At 42.9% G+C, this 21,540-nt stretch overlaps 1 protein-coding gene across 5 annotated transcripts in view; it reads right to left on the bottom strand.

The window, feature by feature from the left end:
- Positions 1 to 21,540, bottom strand: part of SHQ1 (SHQ1, H/ACA ribonucleoprotein assembly factor) — a 151,765-nt gene that overhangs the window by 72,242 nt on the left and 57,983 nt on the right. For all 5 annotated transcript variants that reach the window (XM_061618604.1, XM_061618603.1, XM_061618607.1 and 2 more), the window contains exon 11: positions 12,861 to 12,981. In XM_061618604.1, the coding sequence (XP_061474588.1) occupies positions 12,861 to 12,981 (121 nt within the window). The remainder of the gene's footprint in view (positions 1 to 12,860; positions 12,982 to 21,540) is intronic.

The following is a 21,540-nucleotide window of genomic DNA, read 5'->3' as shown; positions in this document are numbered from 1 at the left end:
GCTGGGAAGCATTTGAAGTGTCCAGTGGGGATGGCGCAATCAGGGAGTCACTTCCCAACTGCTCTAGCGTAGGACTTGCAGGAGGGGCAGGAACCGCATCCATGGAAGTGCTGGGCAGGGGAGTTTGGGGTCTGCCCGAACTCTCCCCACTACTCTCTCTTCCTCCTGCTTCCCAGGGAACCTCGTCCTCATCTGACTCCACTCCCCGATATAGCTCTCCCTCAGTCTGGGGCACATCCCCCTCCATGCTCCATTCCCCCCCACCCCACGGGCTTGGGCTTATCCGAGTAGGCTTCGTGGAACTCTCTCACCAGGTCCAGCACGTGGATGTCGGTAGCTGATTCCCAAGAGCGCTCTGCCTGATCATATCCCTTCCAATGGATCATGTACTGCAGTTGCCCATGGCGTTTCCGCAAGTCCAAAATCTGTTTCACCTTGTACTCCTCTTGCCTATCCATATCTATAGGCAGCGGCGGCACCTCTTGTATCCTATGGGGATCGGGGGGCTGCTCTAGTGTAAGCAGAGAGATGAAACACCTGATGTATCTTTAGGGAGGGAGGCAATCTCAGTCGGAAGGCTACTGGATTGATCTGGGCTTCTACGTCGAAAGGTCCCAAATTCCTGGCTTCCAATTTATGACATTGTACTCGGGTCGGCAAATAGCGAGTGGATAGCCATACCTTGTCTCCCACATGAATTTCGGGTCCCGCCTGCAGATGTTGATCAGCTACTCTCTTGTAGTCAGTCTTCACTCTCTCCAGCTGTTCCTTTAGCAACTGTTGCATGGATTGAAGTTCCTGTACAAAGTCTTCCACCGCCAGAACGGCTGGGCTGATGTTAGGGTTGGCAAAGGCTCGCGGTTGATATCCCAGATTAGCAAAGAAAGGTATTTGTTGAGTGGTAGTGTGCACTGCACTGTTGTAAGCGAATTCTGCTAAAGACAGGAAGGACACCCAGTTGTACTCATATTTTGGGGGCAAAACAACTCCCTCCCGCAGCGCGGCTCCCGCCAAGACATTGGGTGGAGTCTCCTTCTGCAGCTGGCAGTGCTGATGGCGATAGTCTGAAGTAAACACTACCACAGCTTCATCCCACAAAATAGTGGGGTTGTGCTGAACCAGCCAGGGCATTCCCAATACTATTGGGAAGCAAGGCAGGGTGGCCACGTAGAATGACAGGCTTTCCATGTGTACCAAAATATCCATCGTTAGCATCTCTGTAGCCTTAGGAACAGTTCCCGACACTTAAGGACCACCCATCAATGGTCTCGATGGACAAAATCTTCTCTAGGGTCTGGGATGGCACTCCATGATCCTTAGCATAACCCCAGTCCATAAAACAGGAGGAAGCCCCTGAATCTATCATGGTGTGGACCTAAAGGACTTGTCCCAAAGGTAGGACCAATCAGACTGGCAGGTGAAGAGCAGGCTTCAAAGGAAGGGGCTGGCAATGAGGCCGTGGTTCTTGCTCCGTTCCCACCTCTTTGGCCTCTACGAGTGCTGGGATTTGGAGTTTTCCTGCACCAGAGACCTTTCTCCTTTGAAGAGGCACCCCCAACCTAGATGCCCCACTCTCCCACAGTACAAACACAGCCCCTCCCTCCTGCACTTCTCCTATTCTTCCAACAGGTGTGGCCTTTCTCCTCCAATTTGCATGGGCCTCAATGAAGTCGAAGTTCCCACGCCAGGGGTGAAACGGGCATGGGGGAGTAGTATGGGAGCCTGAGAACACAGGGCTTCTGCCTTGTGCTCCAACCAACGACCTTCAAGCTGGCTGTCTATCTGCGGACATAACTGGATCAACTCGGTGAGGCTGCCAGGCGGGGAGGTGTGTGCCAGTTTGTCCAGGACTTCTGCGCTAAGTCCATTCTGGTAGAAATACATCAAGGCAGAGTCACTGTAATTCTCCTCTTCAGCTAAGACACAAAAGGTGTTGGTGTACACCCCCACAGAGCTTTCCCCCTGCTTCAGGGTTCCCAACTGGCAGGATACTGTCTCTTTCTGTTGAGGATCACGAAACATCTTGGTCATAGCGTCGACAAACACTGTATACTAGGTCAAGACAAGATCGTTCCTGAACAAAAACCGGATAGCCCATTTGGCAGCTTCCCCTTCCAAGAGACTGATAACAAAAGCCACCTTCACATCATCATTCAGGAACTCGGCTTGACGCACTCGCATGTACAGTTCACACTGGGCAAGGAATATGGCAAACTGATCCCTCTGGCCACCATATTGTGGAGGCAATCCCACCAGCGTTTTGATATGGGCTGCAGGCGCAGCCGCTGCAGCTGCACCCCCTTGAGTAGCTTGGTTAAAAGGGGCTCAGAGGTTCTGGGTCTCTGCACGGAGGTTCTGGACTTCTGCATACAAGGCTTCGACTGGAGACCCCCTTCTGTGCCGCCGCTGCTCTCCACGTCTTCTCTCATGGTCATGCCGGTGAAGGGAGGCAGTGGCTGAGTCAAGTTGTCAAGGATTGAGACTGAGACTGGTGATGTCTTTTTCTTTTTTTAAAATTAAAGTTATAGTTACATACAAAGCGGTGCACTTCATTCACCTGTCTACTCTGACTCACAAGTTTTCATAACTATCCTAACTAGCAGTCTCTGCAGCGTTTGGGGAAAGTTGACTCAGCACTTGTACGTCAGAAGACACCGACTTGGGACTTCCGGGAAGGGTGACTTCGCTTGTGCCTGCTTTTGAGACGGGCTCCCGCCTCAAAAGAAGCTTATTCAGATATAAATCAGTCAGAACATTTTTTTTTTGACTGATGAAATTTCTCCCGGGCAGGGAGAAACGTAGAGATCAACCTCAAATGCCTGTTTTTGTTGGGAGGACTGGATTTCATTAATTTATGAGAAAAGGTCCAGCCAGCAATGCCGGACGGACTTCCGAACAAGCTCTATCTGATTAATGCAATACGTTTATCTTTTCTTCAAAGAGAAAACGGACTAACAGGCAAGCACCCTTCTTTCTATTATTTTTTTTACTTGGTTTAAATTGTTGCAGCAAAAAGAGATTTGTCAAATGAATCAGCTTTAAAGAACTTCTGGGTGAGCTATAACTCTTCTCTGTTATTCACGAAATTAACAGCTTATCTCTGTTTCTATTGCAAAAAGCTGTCCTGGAAGTGCATTCTAAAGATATAAACAGAAGAGGGATTTCTATTCCGAGGAACATTATATTGTCTGGGACTATTCTCTTTTTGGTCTATTTTATTTTGACGAATCTGCTTCTTCACGACGCCACTAACTGTTTTGATGCTGGGAACTAAATTTGTTTTGTGTTCTTGAACATAGAGAGATAAGGCAGGCTGCTCTGTTTATACTGTGATGTCATCAAGCCTGGAATATTAACCCAATTGTTGCTGAAATAAGAAGTGGTTCTTCTTTATTTTTGTTTTGTTTTGGTGGTTTTAAAAATGGCAATCAAGAAAGTGGCTGAGAATCTGGAAGTAATTATGTTTCAGAAAATAATGGATGAGATTGAGATAACGAAACAAACCCTGCGACAGGGCAGTAAGGAGCTGAAAATTGAACTGAGCAAAATGACGCAGGAGCTTAAAGAAATAGGGGATCCTGTGAGAGAGGAGAATGAGATCAGAGATGAGAAAAGAAAAAATAAAGGGAAGATACAAGCCCTGGAGATTGGAACAAATGTGGAATTGGAAAAAGATCTGGAGTTTATGGATATTAGAAATAAAATCTACTGTTTGGAATTTAACGTTATCTCTGAAGAAATTAATGAAGATATTAAGAGATAAAGTTATCAATGACTTGGATAATCTTCTGGACTGGAATGACGTGATGGAGCTTGATATAGAGAAAATCTATGGAATTAACTGCAGCCATGTGACAATGGAAAAACTCTCAAGAGATGAGCCAGTGCATTTTGTAAAAAAGAAGAACACAGATATGACTTTACAACAATATTTCAGCAACTTATTCAGAATTGATGGCAAGAAAATATTTGGGATAGAGGAAATTCCCATCAGACTCTTATTATATGACTATGGCTATGACAGCAAGATTATTATGGAATACTGATAATGGAAGATTGGACACTGAAATTACTGGACTTAACAGGACTATTGAAGATGGAAGATGGAATTAATATGGATAATGGAATAATGGCTATTGAAATTATTGGACCTAACAGATTTTGATGAGATGGATTAATCGATATGTTTATTTGGACTATGGTTATGACAATAAGATTATTATTATTATTAACGAGATGGATTAATCGACATGTTTATTTGGAGAAAAATTGATAGATATATTTCTTAAAGAATTGAAACCTCTCTTTGACTTTTTGTGGAAAGAATAAAGTAATGTTTATGAGATTTGATGATTAATTAAGATAACTACTGGAGGAAAGTGATTTTATAATATAATTTAAGAGACAGGATTGTTATATATTGTAGACCTACAACTGATTTGATCTGCGACAAATGGGAAGTCAACATTTTATTTTTTTGTTTAATCATTTTTGTTTTTTGTCTTTGAATGTTTTATGATTTTGTTTTGTATGTTTTATGAAAATTTGAATAAAAATTATTGTAAAAAAAAGACACCGACTTATGTAGGGAAAGTTTTCGCACGTAAACAGCAGCTCCACCTGAGCTCCACCTTTTGAAAGTCTCTCTTCTTGCGCCTCCTCATGTGGGGTGGGGCGGGAGTCTCAGACGGCAAATCAGACAGGGAGGCTTCACTAGGTGAACAGCGCGGGTTCTGGAAACTGAACGCTGATTGCCTAGGAAGCATTTGAAATGTCTGACGGGAATTCCTGTGTGGCTGGTAGGATTACCAGGCCGCAGTTTTTCAGCCGGAGACTCTGGTTCTTGGGGGTCCCCTCCGGGTCTCCGAGTGACTCACTTTAATCTCTGGATTTTCAGCTTTCATTTTTTTAAAAAATTAAGTTTCTAGGTGGTCTGGTTCCAGAGATATACACCAAAACATCAGTCCCCCTACAACTTCTTAGTTGCTGCTCTAATCCCTGCCCTTCCAGGGTTTTAGTCAATAAGAAATCAGGGTTGTGATTGACAAGGAATTATAGAGCCAAAAATGAAGAGTCAAACTGAATTGTCTGCCTTCAAGTCAATTCCGACTTATGGTGACCCTATGAACAGCGTTTTTATGGTAAGCGGTATTCAGAGGGGGTTGTCATGGCCCCTTCAGAGGACTCAGAGGCAGAGTTGGCAGACCCAGGAGAAGGAACTAGTGGAACCCCTGAGGACACAACTCTGGCTCTTCCCCAGCTGGAGAATGTCCAGGACCTGGCTGAAGCCCCTCAGTTGGATTCTGGGCATGAACAGGAGGCTCCTCTCCCCCCTGCAGAAAGGAGATGCCAGCGAGTAGCACAGCAACGAAGGAAGAGGTCGGGTCGTTTAAGAACAAGCAGCTCTGAGCAGTTGGGAAACTAATCACAGGCACCTGGCTTAGGGAGTCTGTTATAAAAGGCAGTTCATGGCTGCAGCAGACTGCTGACTACAATGTCAGTTGTGACCCCTCGTGTGTAATGCTGTTGCTAGTCTCTAGACCTTTGGACTGGACCTCTCGCTTTCTGAGCCTTGCTTCCCTACCTGAACAATGCTCTTGGACACTGCTACTGGTTAGTTTGTCAAGCCTTTCTTCTGCCAGCCGACCTCCGTTATCTGCCTGGCCTTGACTGATTTATTGCCCAGCTAACTGCCGGCTGCTTCGTTACTGCCCAGCCCTGAAGCTAACAGGGGTTTACCATTGCCTCCCTCTGAGGCTGAGAGGCAGTGACTGGCCCAAGGCTCAGAAAATGTGCTTTTTCCTGCTTTTCTGAACATCTCACAGATTGAATAAGTATCAGTCTTTTCGTTGTGTGTAAGAGTCAGACAGGTTTAAATTTTGAAGAGGGCAGTGTTTTGCAAACTTCCCAAATTGAAGCTTTAATCCAGTACTTGCTTTCCAGAGTAAACATACCCAGAGTAAACCCCATTGAATTCAATAGGACTTCCTTTTGAGCAGACATGGTTAGGATTGTGCTGTAAATTGATGGGACTTTTGAGTGAACACAGGAAAGAATTGTGTTTGTGTTGTATATCTTTCTCTCCCCCTCCAATCCTATTTTTAAAGCAATTAGGCAAGGCATACTTAGGTATCACTGTTTTTATTATGCAAGGAACTAATACTGATTTTTTTTAATGTTCTGCAATGTTCAATTGGTTTTGACAATAAACTATTATATGGGGTGTATGTATTTTAACATCTCCAGTGTGTGTGTGTATATGGGAGTCTTTCCAACAACCCTGTGAGGTAGGGTTGCAGTATGGAAACCAAGGCAGCTCACAATAAGAAATCCCTTTAAAATCCAATAACCATAAAAACAAGTATAAATAGTTGCAGTACAGCTTAAAGTGGCATGATTCTGAATTTTGGGTTGTGTGAATGAAGTTGCTTATCACTTGAGGTTGCAGTTCTGTCCCTGTTTGAGTAAGCCCCACTGAATACATTGGGACTTGCTTCTGAATAAATAAATGTAGGATTGCACTATAAATATCTTTACAGGTTGTGTAAATAATATATATATTTGAAAGTCATGCCTATACAAATATTTCTTCATTTTTCATATTTTGGGTTAGGAATCCTGATTGGTTGTGAGATGCTTAGTTTTCTGCCTTACTCGTAGGAATCTTGTTGCAGCTGGTATGGTATTGCATTTAAGAAATCATCACTGTCTTTTGTTCTTTTTCTATTTGCATTTCATTTGCCTTTATCCTCACTCCCTTTCATCCACAGAAGCAACAACAGTGGTTCCATGCGCTCCGCTCAATTTTCTTAAATCCACTGATGATGTACCTTGTTGTTTGTTTCTTGCCCAATAGTGGTAAAAGAGAATTCACATACTGGGCAGTGTGGCTGCAATTGTTGTTGTTCCCAAGCTGCTGCCTATGAAGGTAGACCAAATCAAGCATGCTTTCTCTGTAAATTATATTCACTTGAATTGGGTTGGCTAATAAAGTTTATAGCAGCCCACAGGGGAGACAGAAAAGGGTGGAGAATCTTCTTACTCAGTATTCAGACCTCTTTCTGAAGTGAAGGGTTAAATCTGTAAACAAATTTGGATGTTAAAAGGTAGAGGCAGGGCATTCCCAGCAGGGGGTTGCCAACCTTCTTGGATATGGATATCTTTGCAGAGGATCCCTAGTCAAGCTTTACCAATAACACAATCCAAACCGTATCTACTGCAAAGTAAGGGCTTAGTCCCTTAGTAAGTGTGTTTAGAATTGCAGCTCTTCAGGGGCATCCATCTTTACTCCGGAGTGCTCCCATCTAACATCTCCACAGCGCTAGGCTCCTTTCTTCCTACAATGGCCTTCTGGTGACTGGCCTGGCCTGAGGGCACTTGACCCCTTTTTGCCAGAAGCGAATTGGCTAGATTAAATGTTCCCGACCCAGGCTCCATGTTTTAGCTAAGATTTCTATCTTAATTTCCAATCAGAGAAATGTTTTTGTATGAATTGTATGCGCCAAGCAACTGTGGTTGGTGCTTAATGTATCATGCTTAATGACATCCCTTGGACCCGCCCCATGACATCACTTGGACCCACCCTGTGGCATCACTTGGACCTGCCTCATGACATCACTTGGACTCGCCCCATGACATCACTCAGGCCCACCCCCAAAATCTTAGGGTTTGGGATGCTTCTGACCTGGCAACCCTAGCGGCTGGGGATGGCGTGATCAAAGAGTTGCTTCCCAACTGCTCTGGCATAGGACTCGCAGGAGGGGCAGGAACTGCATCCATGGAAGTGCTGGTCAGGGGAGTTTGGGGTCTGCTCGAATTCTCCCCACTACTCTCTCTTCCTCCTGCTTGCCAGGGAAACTCATCCTCATCTGACTCCACTCCACTTCCCTATCTAGCTCTCCCTCAGTCTGGGGCACAACAGAGATAGACAGAGAGACAGAGAGAGATCACAAAAGTGGACGTGCTTTAAAAGCAGGTAGGTATGATCCTTTATTGCACATGCTGTTAACAATCTGCTGCAATAATGTATTAGCAGAAGGTATTAGAAAAAGGAGATTATTTTCCAGTCACCCAACTCTCAGACTTCCCTACTGGGAGGCGGCAATTGTGTCATGTCTTTATGACAGTAAAAAAGCTGTAATGGCCCCTTTTCCAGAGAAAATAGGTTCTGCTTAACTGGCGCACAACATACATTCGGGCACTAAGTATGTTAATACATCAATCACTTATACATGGCCTATGTTCTTTTTAGCCATCAAAATATAATTTCAGTTCCAATGACTGGCTTGGTAGGCCTTATATAGATCTTATATTCACTGACAGTGTAGCAGCAATACTGGTGTCTTACAATTCTTTCCTTGCTGGAAAATATATTTGAAATTCTAGGTTCATCCATTTTACGTTTCTGCAATTTGCTTATATAAATTGTTGATTGTATTAAAGTGGAGATGGGGTGTTTGCTTCAGCAATTCCATGTGAATGAGAAGTATATTCTTTACCTACTCTATTCTGGTTTTTATTACTATTATTATTGTTGGTATTATTATTATTAGACTTGTCAGCTGCTTGTTACCGGAAGGTCTCCAACAGACTCACAAAACATTTTAAACAAATATAAATACATTATATCATAAAAACAGGGGGGAAGTAACAGTCCCAGAAAGCTTTGGCAGCACACTAGTAACAAAACATCATCTAAGGCTGCAATAGAATACACACTTACACTTACAAAACACACTTACACTCCTCCAATTGAACCCAATGTCAGCAAAGGCCCCAGGTGGACCTCACTGGGGAGAGCATTCCACAGATGGGGAGCTACAACTGAAAAGGCCCTCTCCCTTGTAACCACCCTCTCAGCCTCCCTCAGAGGGAGGACCTGGAGAAACATAGAATTGGAAGCGGTCTATAAGGCCATTGAGTCCAACCCCCTGCTCGATGCAGGAATCCAAATTAAAGCATACCCAACAGGTGGCTGTCCAGCTTCCTCTTGAATGCTTCCAGTGTTGGAGAGCCCACCACCTCCCTAGGTAATTGGTTCCATTGTTGTACTGCTCTAACAGTTAGGAAGCTTTTCCTTATATTCAGTCAAAATCTGGCTTCCTGCAACTTGAGCCCATTATTCTGTGTCCTTCACTCTGGGATAATCGAGAAGAGATCCCAGCCCTTCTTTGTGTGACAACCTTTCAAGAACTTGAAAAATGCTATCATATCTCCTCTCAGTCTTTTCTTCTTAAGGCTAAAAATGCCCAATTCTTTCAGTCTCTCCTCCTAGGGCTTTATTTTCAGTCCTCTGATCATCTTTGTTGCCCTCCTCTCAACCTGTGCCAGTTTGTTTGCATCCCTCTTAAAGTGTGGTGTCCAGAACTGGATGAAGTACTGAAGATGAGGCCTAACCAGTGCCAAATAGAGGGGAACCAATATTTCACGCAATTTGGAAATTATACTTCTGTTAATGCAGTCTAAAATAGCATTTGCCTTTTTTGCAACCACATCACACTATTGGCTCATATTCAGCTTGTGATCAACAATAATCCCAAGATCCTTCTTGCATGTAGTATTGCTGGGCCAAGTATCCCCCATCTTATAACTGTGCATTTGGTTTCTTTTTCCTAGGTGTAGAACTTTGCACATAGCCCTGCTAAATTTCATTCTGTAGTTCTCAGCCCAATGCTCCAGCCTATCAAGATCCCTTTGAATTTTGTTTCTGTCTTCCAAGGTATTACCTATCCCTCGCAATTTTGTATCATCTGCGAATCTGACAAGCATTCCCTGCACCTCCTCTTCCAAGTCGCTAGTAAAATGTTGGAGCTCTGGGCCCAGGACTGAGCCCTGCAGTACCCCCCACTTGTTACCTCCCTCCAGTTTGAAAAGGAACAATTGATAGGCACTCTTTAAGTACAATTCTGTAACCAACTGTGGATCTACCGCATGGTTGTTCCATCCAGCTCACATTCAGCTAGTTTGCTAATCAGAATATCATGGGACACTTTGTCAAAAGATTTGCTGAAGTTGAGATACATTATATCCACAGCATTTTCACAGTCTACCAGGGAGGTTAGGAAATAAAAAAATGAGATAAGATTAGGCTGCCAGGATTTGTTCTTGACAAATCCATGTTGGCTTCTAGTAATCACTGCATTGTTTTCAAGGTGCTTACAGACTGACTGCTTTACGATCCGCTCCAGAATTTTCCCAGGGATCAATGTCAGTCTGATTGGTCTGTAGTTCCCAGATTCCTCTTTTTTGCCCTTAGGGACAACATTAGCCCTCCTCTAATCATCCAGCACTTCACCCATCCTCCACAATTTTGCAAAGATAGTAAGTGGTTCTAAGAGTTCTTCAGGCAGATCCTTCAATACTCTAGGATGCAGTTCATCAGGTCCTACAGATTTGAACCCATTCAAAGTGATTAGGTATTCCTTGACCATTTGCCTATCAATACTGCTGAGCTTATTTTTACAGAGCTCCATTGAGATCCTATAAAGTAATGAATATTCTTTTGCAAATCCTAGCTGACATGGCCTTAAACCCTGTATGATCAGGATAGCATATGCTATGGTTTGTCTGCAGCTCATATATAGAGACCATAAGCATCTGCTAAAATCCCATTTATTTCAGTTTTCATTACATAGTCTCTAGCCCTTAGGTGTATTTTGAGGTTCATCATGTCAAGAGCTCTTGGGAATATCACATATCAATACTGGGGAACAGAATTTACCAACCACTTAGAGGCTTATTCTCCATCAGGTTTGAGTTTATCTTATGCAAATTATATCCTAAATACATATTACAATTACTTTCTAATACTGATTAGCTCAGATACCGAATGCCTTCACTCATATAGCCACAAAAAAGATATATGACATATTTTTGCAACTAAAGCAAATCCTTCTAACACAGATTATTGTGTAGTAGGATAAATGACAAGCAATCCAGCGGCTAAAGAAAAACTGAACATATCGGATGCTTTCCAGTCCAAATGGAAAAAGATGACAAATGCCAAAATATTAAGCCTAGGGTTTTCCCTACCCGTGATCCTTAAAATGGGACATGTAAAAGCTAAAGAGAGCATCCTTTGACGGATCCGAGATGTTGATCTTCAAGGCCATCTGATGTTAATTACTAAACATAGATATAATCCAAGGCCATTTATACCTGCTTCCTATTTAAACACACTGTCCGTACCTAAATCTCGAAGAGCCTTTAAATGGGCGAGGTTCAACATCTTGCCCTCGGCACTTTTGGAGGGCAGATATAAAAAAATCCCTTACAAGGACTTTGCCCATGCAGTGGTGGAGTAGTAGAAACGGTAGAACATGTGCTACTTCATTGCCTATTCTATCGAGATCTCAGATTTCAGTTAATCACTCCAATTTTACAAAATCTCCCTGGTACAAGTGAGGCTTTTTATGCAAATTACCTTTTATCCAATTCAGACTCCACAGATAACAGCTAAGGTTGCTAGCTTTTGCTCTGCTGCTATCCAATGCAGGAGATCTATGTCAAGGCGAGGGTTGGATATAGATGTAACCCAGGCTATAATGAAATTTTAACTGTTTAATTGTTTTTAAGTTACTTTTATTGTACTTTGTTGCTTTTACTAATGTATATACATATTTTGGTCTATGACCGCAATAAATATTCATTCAACATTCATTCAGCTGGGTTGCGTATTTTCTTATGCAGGATATAAATTGCAACTGCTGCTGAATCTCCCCTATGTCACATGTCAACCTTGTACAAATTTGTAAAACATGCAAGCAGATTTTTGGAGGCAAAAATGTAGAATTTGTGCTACAACATCACATTAAAAAGGTTTAACATGAAAACACTTCAAACTTTTTTCAAGCACAGCAGAATACTCCCATGAAATCCCTCAAACATAACGGTTTGTTTCCCTCGTTCATATCCTGCCTGAATAGTTCAATGGCAGTATAAAACTACTTGCATGGCAGTTTTGCTTATCCCCATTTCTGGCACATGAATGTGGCTAGGGTTGTTCATACTGCATGATTCAATACATGGGAAATGGCATGAGTAAACTGGCACTTGGTATGCAAATGTGATGCCTTTCGATTCATAATTCTCAGTGAAAAAAGATTCTAAGCCTCTTGGATGCAGTTTTATTTGAAACCATGAAGACACGACCTGCAAAAAACCTCGCCATTGAAGCGGCAGAATCTGTATCACATTCATCACTTTTCCAGACACTTTTGCCTACTCTCTGCAGAATTATGCTTATCTACTACTTAGCCATTCCTTTCCTCCTGCACGGTACTCTTTGCTTCCAACTTTGTAAGCAGTCAGATTTTTGATTCAGAATAAATGTCTACAGATTAGGTACCATTATGTAAAATAAATGCATTTTTATACAGCTTTGTTTGCATAATCTACTTTGTTCGAACTTGGAGTTCTTTGGTTCACAATATGAAACGCCCATAATATAGCTCCTCAGCTGAATGAGTTTGTATTGCATTGTGTAAAATGCTGCTTAGTAATTTTTAATAATGCTCAGCCATTTCCCTTATTCTCAAAACTGTCACATTATAACACAGGAAACTTTTCAACACGATACTTGCGCCTGCAGACCACTTGTGTATGTATATATATATAAGTACAACTCTTTTGAAGGAGGCAATCCCTGTCATTTACGCTGAATTCAATTAAGAGTTTCTGCTTTTGCCTTTCAAGAAAACTAAGTACCAATTGCAATAAGAGATGAGTTGAGAAAGTTTCCATTGAGGGTGTTAGGCAAAGTGGATATTTGTATCTCAGTGACTTTACTTATTTTCAGCTAGGTTACTGGATCAAACATGCCAAAAGGCTTTCATCAAGAGAACTGCAGATGTAAAACTTACTTGGCTTTTTGAATCCAAATAATATAATCTGTGATGTAAAGATCATTGAGAATATATGCAGGATCATTTTCTCGAAAAATCTTGTGAATATCTAACAGACACTTCAAAACGGCACTTTTACCTGCAAGGGAGGAAATCATATAAAAAACATTTAATTTTTTTGTCCCCACCACCCAATTCTTATAACTTTCCAGCCTGAAAATTTGGATGGGAAGTTGATCCAATATCTTATTAGTAACAGGCTATCAGCTGCCAAATTATTATTTGCTAGAAACTGGGGAAGTAATAACAGCCTTTAGCATTAATCAATGGTTCATGAAAGCCTGAAAAGATTGCAAGAATGGTGAAACTCCTCTTTACATGTCAGAATTAAAGAAGAAAGGAAGAACGTCAGTGGGCTGGTTCATACATAATGCTAAAACACTAGTCATTATGTACAAACCAGAGATTGTGGTTAAAAACTGCTTAAAGTTGACTTAGAAATTGAAGGAGGCAAAAGAAGTGGTAAAGCCTCAAACCGGAACCGAATTATAAATCTCTACCCAATAATAATAGTCCTTGTGAGATATAAAGCAATAAAATGCTTGATGTGTTTCAGTTGAAGACAACCTTCCTCAAGGGCACAAGGTAAAGGTTCTTCTGTCAAAACAGCATCTCTCTGATTAGAAATTGACTAGTGTTTTACCTGTTCTCAATTGCTTCAACAACACTTGCATCTTGCAGAGGTCCTGGGCATAATGTAGGATTAAATCCAGGACCACCTCCCCTCTGGTTGGTATCATAACCACCTGTTCTGAGATGGAGTATTATACAGGAAGAGGCAGTTTTTAAAATATGGGTCCCTGACTTGAAGGGCTTTAAAAATGTAGATACCAACAAGCTGAATTCCAAAAGCAAACTGACAGCCAGTATAGTAGTCCTAAAATTACTGAATGGGCTTCTAATTCTAAATATTCGAGACAGGCAGCAGCGCTATGCACTACACACCTGGAGCTTCTGAATCATCCTAAAGGGCAGCCCAGAAGAGCACATTAGAATAATCGATGCCAATAGTTGGCACAAACATGGCAAAATATCCCCTGTACCAGAAGGAGTAAAAGTCTACACAATAAAACTGCATTTACTATCATTATTTGGTATCCCACTCTTCTCTCTGAGGACTTAAAAGCAGAGAAGCTAAATGTCTCAGCATTAAGTTGGTTTTAAAAAAACCACTAGCAGATCAAAAAGGCCTATAACTATTATGACATTTAAATCCCACCTTTCCTTTGAGGAGCTCAAAGTGGTACATGTGGTTCTCCCCCTCCCAATGTTATCCTTGCAATAATTCTGTGAGGTAGGTTAGGCTGAGCTCCATGGATAAGTGAGGATTTGAACCCTGGTCTAGTCTGACACTCTGACCTCCATCTCCAACTGTTTGTCAAGGTCCAGACAGGAGCATTCTGGACTCCAAAGCAGCTCAGAGAGGGAAATAGTAACCTCAGCATGGCAGGCAACATAAATCCCATCACAACACTGGGATTACCCACCAGCATAACCACTAGTCTTGTCATCACCACCTTCAGTTTTTAGCCTTATCTATCTGACCAAGGCTTCTAGATGCAATTTAGGACCAGGCCAACTTAAAACACAGGTGGGAAACTGTGATCCTCCAGATGCTGCTGAATTACATCTCCCAACATTCCTGACCATTGGCCATGCTGGCTGAGACTGCTGGGAGCTGGAGCCCAACAGCAGCTGGTGGACCACAAGTTCCCCACTCCTGGTTTAAAGAAGCATAGAGCTGGCTATCAGCACACTGAAGATGCCTGACTCCAAAGCTGCAGATGATCTTTTCCCAGCAGCCTCACATTAGATATTGAAGAGTACCGTTGTCAGTGTTCCAAGGATATCACTCAATTCATGGAAGCCAAGCTAGTATCATGCCATTTTCAATACTGGTCCTTGTGATGAATGAAAGACTCAGAAAAGCCTATTCATTCCCTTCCTTTGCACAGCTGTCTTATAAGGTAAGACCAGCTGTACTTCTCCATTTATCCAGTAGAGCTGCCAGCACTTCCTACACCCCTTTTTTCCAGACAGAAATGGGGGGATCTAATTTAGCTCTAGATCCCCAGGATCCTGGACCAGTGCCTCTTGTGTTTCCAGCTGATCCCTCAGTATTTTACTGTGAGAGATAAAGCCAGCACCCCAGTCTCCCTATATCGCTCCCAGCAATCTGAAGAGACTGCTTTTCTTTACCCCCCAAAATCCTTTTATCCAGTAGTGGAAATTCTTGAACACCCTAGGCATGTGTGGGCTCTAAACACCCTAAGAGTTTGGCAGCCAAGCACACAGACCCGCACAGTCCCATTTAGATAATGTTTGTTAAGAGCAAAAGAAGGACAGAGCAGAATGTCTCAAATAAAAACAAGCTATCTATAGTGCCGTGAAAAAGTATTTGCCCCCGTCTGATTTTCTGCACTGTTGCGTATTTTTAACACTGAATATTGACAGATCTTGAACCAAAATCTAATAATAGAGAAAAGGGAACCTGAGTGAACAAACACAAAATTTTGATGCTTCTTTCATTTATTTAAGAAAATTAAGCAACACCCAATGCCCCCATGTGAAAAAGTAATTGCCCCCTTAGACTCAAAACCTGGTTACGTCACCTTTAGCAGCAATGACTGCAACTGAAAGCTTCCTGTAGTTCCTGATCAGTCTCTCACAGTGCTGAGGTGGACTTTTGGCCAACTCCTCCATGCAGAACTGCTTTAACTCAGTGATATTTGTGGGTTTTCGAGCATGAACTGCTCCTTTCAGGTACTGCCACAACATCTCAATGGAGTTTAGGTCTGGATTTTGACTAGGCCATTCCAAAACTTTAAATTTCTTGTTCCTTAACCATTGTGATGTAGACTTGCTTGTGTGTTTTGGATCATTGTCTTGCTGCATGACCCAGCTGCGCTCCAGCTTCAGCTGACAGATGGATGGCCTGACATTCGCCAGTAGAATTCTCTGAGACAAAGATGAATTCATAGTTCCTTCAATGATGAGAAGTCGTCCAGGTCCTGATGCAGCAAAGCATCCCCAAACCATGACTCTGCCACCACCATGCTTGACTGTTGGTATGAGGTTCTTCATGTGGAATGCAGTGCTCAGTTTTCGCCAGACATAATGGGGCCCATGTCACCCAAAAAGTTCCATCTGGATGATTTTATGCCTTGTTCTTGGAGGGATTTTGGCAGGACAGCCACTCCTGGGAAGATTCACTACTGTCCCAAACCTTCTCCATTTGGTCAATATGGCTCTGACTGTGGTTCGGTGGAGCCCCAGAGCCTTAGAAATGGCTTTGTAACCCTTTCCAGACTGATATGCATCAATAACTGTTTTCCAGAGGTGTTCAGGAATTTATTTTGATTGTGGCATGATGTGGCTGTGGAGCTGGTGTGCTGGCAACTTCAATCTGATGGCAAGGGCCAAAGTTAGTCAGATTTATATTGGGCAGGGCTGGCCCAAAGCAGGCCTGATTGTTTACCAAGATATTCAAACTTCTGGCCCTAACAATCCCTTTCATTGGGTTGAGTTAATAGGGGGGCAATTACTTTTTCACACAGGAGCATTGGATGTTGCCAGGTCTGTGAAGTTGGTACGCCAAACCTTCGATTCCGACTCCTCTATTTTTCTACTGTCCGATGCCGACTCCACCTCCACCCAAAATTGCTTCCGACTCCACCTCCACAGTCCTGGAAAGTGCTGTAAATGTCTTTTTAAATTTGAAGCTCTCATAGGAGCATTTTTATCGCTGCCTGAATATGCGCTGATCTTGGCATCACAGCATTTGTCTTCATCTGGGTCCTGTGTCATACATTGACACACAAAATGTTTTCCATCTTGAGTTATGGTGAAATGCTCAAATACAGCTGACTTCATGGGAAGCTTCTCTGACATTGTGAATTTATATTTTAAAAAATTTGTCAATCAAAATTTATTCTGAAGCTAGAGTCGGTACATTTCTACCAACTCCGACTGCACCCAAAATTGCTTCCAACTCCAACTCCACGACTCTGACTCAACAGCCCTGGGTGTTGCCTAACTTTCTTTAATAAATAAATAAAATAAGTATCAAAATTCTGTGGTGTTTGTTCACTCAACTTCCCTTTTCTCTAGTATTAGATTTTGGTTCAAGATCTGTCAACATTCAGTGCCAAAAATATGCAACAATGCAGAAAATCAGACAGGGGGCAAATACTTTTTCATAGCACTGATACTAAGTCACTACCTACATTAAGGCTATGGGTCTGGTCTCCTCGCGTGTGAAGCTGCTTGGCTGGTGAAGTGTAGGCTTTTCTTCCTGATGGCAGATGAGGGACAAAGCAAGCCAATCACAGCCCACCTCTTAAAGATTTTTCCTCCCACGTGGGTTTAAGGGACACCTGGCTTACCTTAAACCAATTAAGGCTCAAGTCACGTACTGCTGGTAACGGGGACTAACCTTTTGGGAGGAGGGAGGGGATGCCGGATACCCCCTAGGCCAGCCTTTCCCAACTAGTGGGCCACCAGATGTTGTTGGACCACAATTCCCATCTTTCCTGACCATTGGCAATGCTGGCTGAGGCTGATGGGAGTTGTGGTCCAGCAACACCTGGCGGCCCCCTAGTTGGGAAAGGCTGCCCTAGGCAGAGGAAAGGGCCATGTTCCTGTCTGACAGGATCCACCCTGGGTTTGTGGATTCCAGCTGGGCATATGTGTTGGGCTGCCCAGCTGAAATGGAGGGGCAAGAGAGCCGATCTTTGTCACAGGCCTTCTACAGAACAGACACATTTAAGAGAATTGAGAAGTCCTGTTTCATTGGTATTAGTATTGTGGGTTTTCCTCCTGGGAAAAAATGGATTTCCCCCCAAATTTTCCAGTTTTTTTCCAGGCCTTCACATCTCTGTCCTTGAGTATTTTTGCCTGGGTGGAATGTGTCCTTGAACTCTGATAATGCCTCTTGGTTGTCTGGATGGATGATCGAGAGGGGTATGCAAACAGTAGCCTTTTGTAGTTGCTTTGCCCACTTTTGCCTCTGCCCCCACCCACCACTGGCAAGTGGCCCCCAGAAAGTTGTCCAGATGAGAATGCAGGCCTTGGTGTGAAAAAAGGCTTCCCACTCTTACATGGAAGGACAGAGGGTGGAGGCTTGGCTTTTCCATTACACACGGAGATTAAAGGCTACCATCTTGTTTTGAAGGGGTTTTCATTTCAGTGTAGGTACCTAGATATTAAAGAAATGCACGGTGTCTCCTAAGGTCACAGGACAAGTTCCTGTAATTTGTCAGACTGCTGCTATTACAGGTAGTGAGCTATTTATTTATTGTACTTATATACCGCCCCTTGGCCGAAGCTCTCTGGGCAGTTTACAGTAACTAAAAACATTAAAACAAACATACAAATTTAAAAACATATTTTAAAAACAATTTAAAACACAATTTAAAAATTTAAAACAATTTAAAACACATGCTATCTCTGACTGCTGTTGGAAGAAAAATGAAGCAAGCTTTTAAAGAAAATGAGAGCCCATTTATAACGATATGTTAGATTGATTTTTGAAACATAAGACCTCTGCACTGAAAAGCTTCAACCCACTTCCCCACCATCACTTCATGTTCTCCAGCAGATTTTTTCTTGCGCAAAAAGCAATGTTAAAGTTCAAATATATCATGGAATGCTCATGGGTCAGTGGGAGGATACAAATATATAGTTTGTCAACATAAGCACCTGAATAAAAGAGGAGAGCAGCTTTCAAAACTCTGGCTGCGCCTTGTTCTCTGATAACTCCACATCCAAGCACAAAAAGGATAAGCAAACTATGTGACAAATCAAAAACTCCCAAGCTGCATTTGACTCAAAACTCCCCCTGCTGTCCAAGATTTCATGACTTGGAATATCGCCAGCTGATAGAGATCAAGACAGATCAATAAAAAGGTAAAAGATTTGCAGAGAAGGAATGTGCTACAAACAAAGTCCAGCACTCATTACCAACTGTAGCACTCCAGGGAAGTAAGCTAGTGAGAGAACACATGCAAAAACGGTAAGTTGATTACTGAGTATATCCTAACAACAACAACAACAACAAACCCTTTGCTATATAATGGGTGAACGTTATACACACACTCTTCATCCCAAAGCTAATGCCTGGAAAAAACACAGAAATCAAAAATTAGCCTACAACCTTCAAGTGGCAAATAATCATTGTTTATATCACAGGTATTTTTCCTAATTAGGAACACTGCTTAACGTTATGGTTCTTCAGAGACATCACCAAACAGGCATCCTAAACAACAGTTACCAGAATCTGGAGGAACAAGAGTACTCAAACACTCGCATTCTAAAAACATGGCCTACCATGACTTACTTATTTTGTGATATATAGTCTTTTTAACAAGATTCTTTTTTAACACTCAGATTTATTTACTTGTAGTTACATCCTGCATCTCCTATATGAAGGCCACATACAATAGGTTCACCGTCTCTCATCTGGGCATTAACCAGACACAGGTCTGCTTAGCTTCAGTAGAGCTGCTGCATCATGTGGCTTTACACTAAAGCACACATCAAGTTAAACATGCTGTTTTTAAAATTTAGTCAGAACCTGAGTGACACAGCTCCTCAACAAAAAGTAGACATGCCCCACCTGATCCAAGTCCAAACCAAATTGCTGATTTAGCCCTGTGAGCAGCTCGGTGGGATGATTCTCCATGGGAAAACATCTTGGAAAGGGGGACTGAACCCTATTGTCCACACAGTCTTGATCTGGTTTGGGAGGCCCCTGCAGCTTCATTGTGTTTAAGAGGTATAGCATTTAAAAAAAATAAAATTGCAATTGAGTAGTGTACTTTGGTCTGATTCTTCCTTGTTAAGAATGTTTAGTACACTTGTACCAGCAAACGCAACTTTAATTGAACATGCAGGCACAGTGGCTTCTGTCTTAATAGTTGACAATCACAGCAGTATCTCAAGCACGAACCATCAGCTGATCGTCAGGGGAAAACAGGTCATCTGACTGCATTGTGATGTCAAGTGATTGACAGGTGGATGGTCTTACCCACCTGCTTAACTTGGCCTGCAGGGGGTGGAGGAGAGAAGGATCCGGTTCCCCAATCCTGACTCTTAAGAGTCATAAGGACATACAACTGTACCTATTTTTTGCATGCTTACCATGGGCTGCTATTTACACTGTACAAAACCCCAATGCTGCTGTTGCACTACATTCGTTCTGAGGATACATGTGATAGATGGAAAAAACAGAAAAGGAAGGCAAGTGGTTAGGCAGATGAGGCCAACTGGCATTAAACTGCCTTGTTCCTTACTACCCTCCCCTCAAGAACTGCTAGACTTTTCACTGTCCAAGGTCAGAGAGAAAGAGAAATGAGCCAGATAAAACATTTTCCTTTTACATTGGATAAAATAAGCTGGATGCTACAATCTCCAGTACAAAGAGGATGCAGCCTGTGTTGTAATAAAAAGTTAGACCTACAACAAAACACTGCAGTTCGAAGTGCTACTGTTCTGGCTTCCAGCCAACCATAGCATGCCATTTTCCATTCCACTTGCCTCCACCCAGTTTTCCATCCTCCAATAGTCAGCCAGCAGACCTTGCTCATTGTGCAGGCTCACTCCTCACTGGTCTATCTTGGCATATCCCTGCCTAAAGATTTTTTTGTACTTTTGTAAACCTTGGGGTCCCTCCAAGCCTCAATTTCGAACCTACCATTCCTGGGCAAGATAACTGAGCGAGTGGTGGCTAATCAGTTGTCGACACACTTGGATGAAACGGATTATTGGATCCATACCAATCGGGTTTCAGGACTGGACATGGAACTGAAACAGCATTGGTCGCTCTGGTTGATGATATGAGGAGGGCATTAGATAGGGGAGAATTCACCTTTCTTGTCCTCCTCGATCTCTCAGCGGCTTTTGATACTGTCGACCACAGTATCCTTTTACATCGCCTGGAGGAATCGGGAATAGGAGGCACTGTACTACGGTGGTTCCATTCCTTTCTTTCCGACAGGCATCAAGAGGTAGCATTGGGGGAGGAGGTTTCAGACCCTTGGCCTCTCAATTGTGGTGTGCCACAGGGCTCTATCCTCTCTCCCATGCTATTTAATATCTATATGAAGCCGCTGGGGACAATCATCAGGAGATTTGGGCTGCAGTGTCACCAATATGCGGATGACACTCAGCTCTATCTCTCGTTTAAATCTTCGCCAGAGTCTGCTGTGGAGACCATGTCCAAGTGCCTGGAATCCGTGAGTGGATGGATGGGAAGGAACAGGCTGAAGTTGAATCCTGATAAGACTGAGGTGCTACTCGTGGGAGACAAGGGAAGGCTGGGAGATGTTGACCTGGTGTTCGACGGGGTGAAATTGCCCCTGAAGGACCAGGTCCGCAGCCTTGGGGTTGTTCTTGATTCCAAGCTGTCCATGGAGGCTCAGATTTCGGCAGTGAGCCGGGCAGCTTGGTATCAATTACACCTCATTCGTAGACTGCAGCCCTACCTTCCTGATCATCAGCTCCCACTGGTGGTACATGCCCTGGTCACCTCTCGGTTGGATTACTGTAATGCGCTCTACGTGGGGTTACCCTTGAAAACGGTCCGGAAATTACAACTTATACAAAATGCTGCGGCTCGACTACTTACAAACTGTCGCCG

Source organism: Rhineura floridana, chromosome 3 (assembly GCF_030035675.1).
Source record: "Rhineura floridana isolate rRhiFlo1 chromosome 3, rRhiFlo1.hap2, whole genome shotgun sequence".
Classification (NCBI taxonomy): Eukaryota; Metazoa; Chordata; class Lepidosauria; order Squamata; family Rhineuridae; genus Rhineura; species Rhineura floridana.
This window is presented reverse-complemented; position numbering and strand designations above follow the sequence as displayed.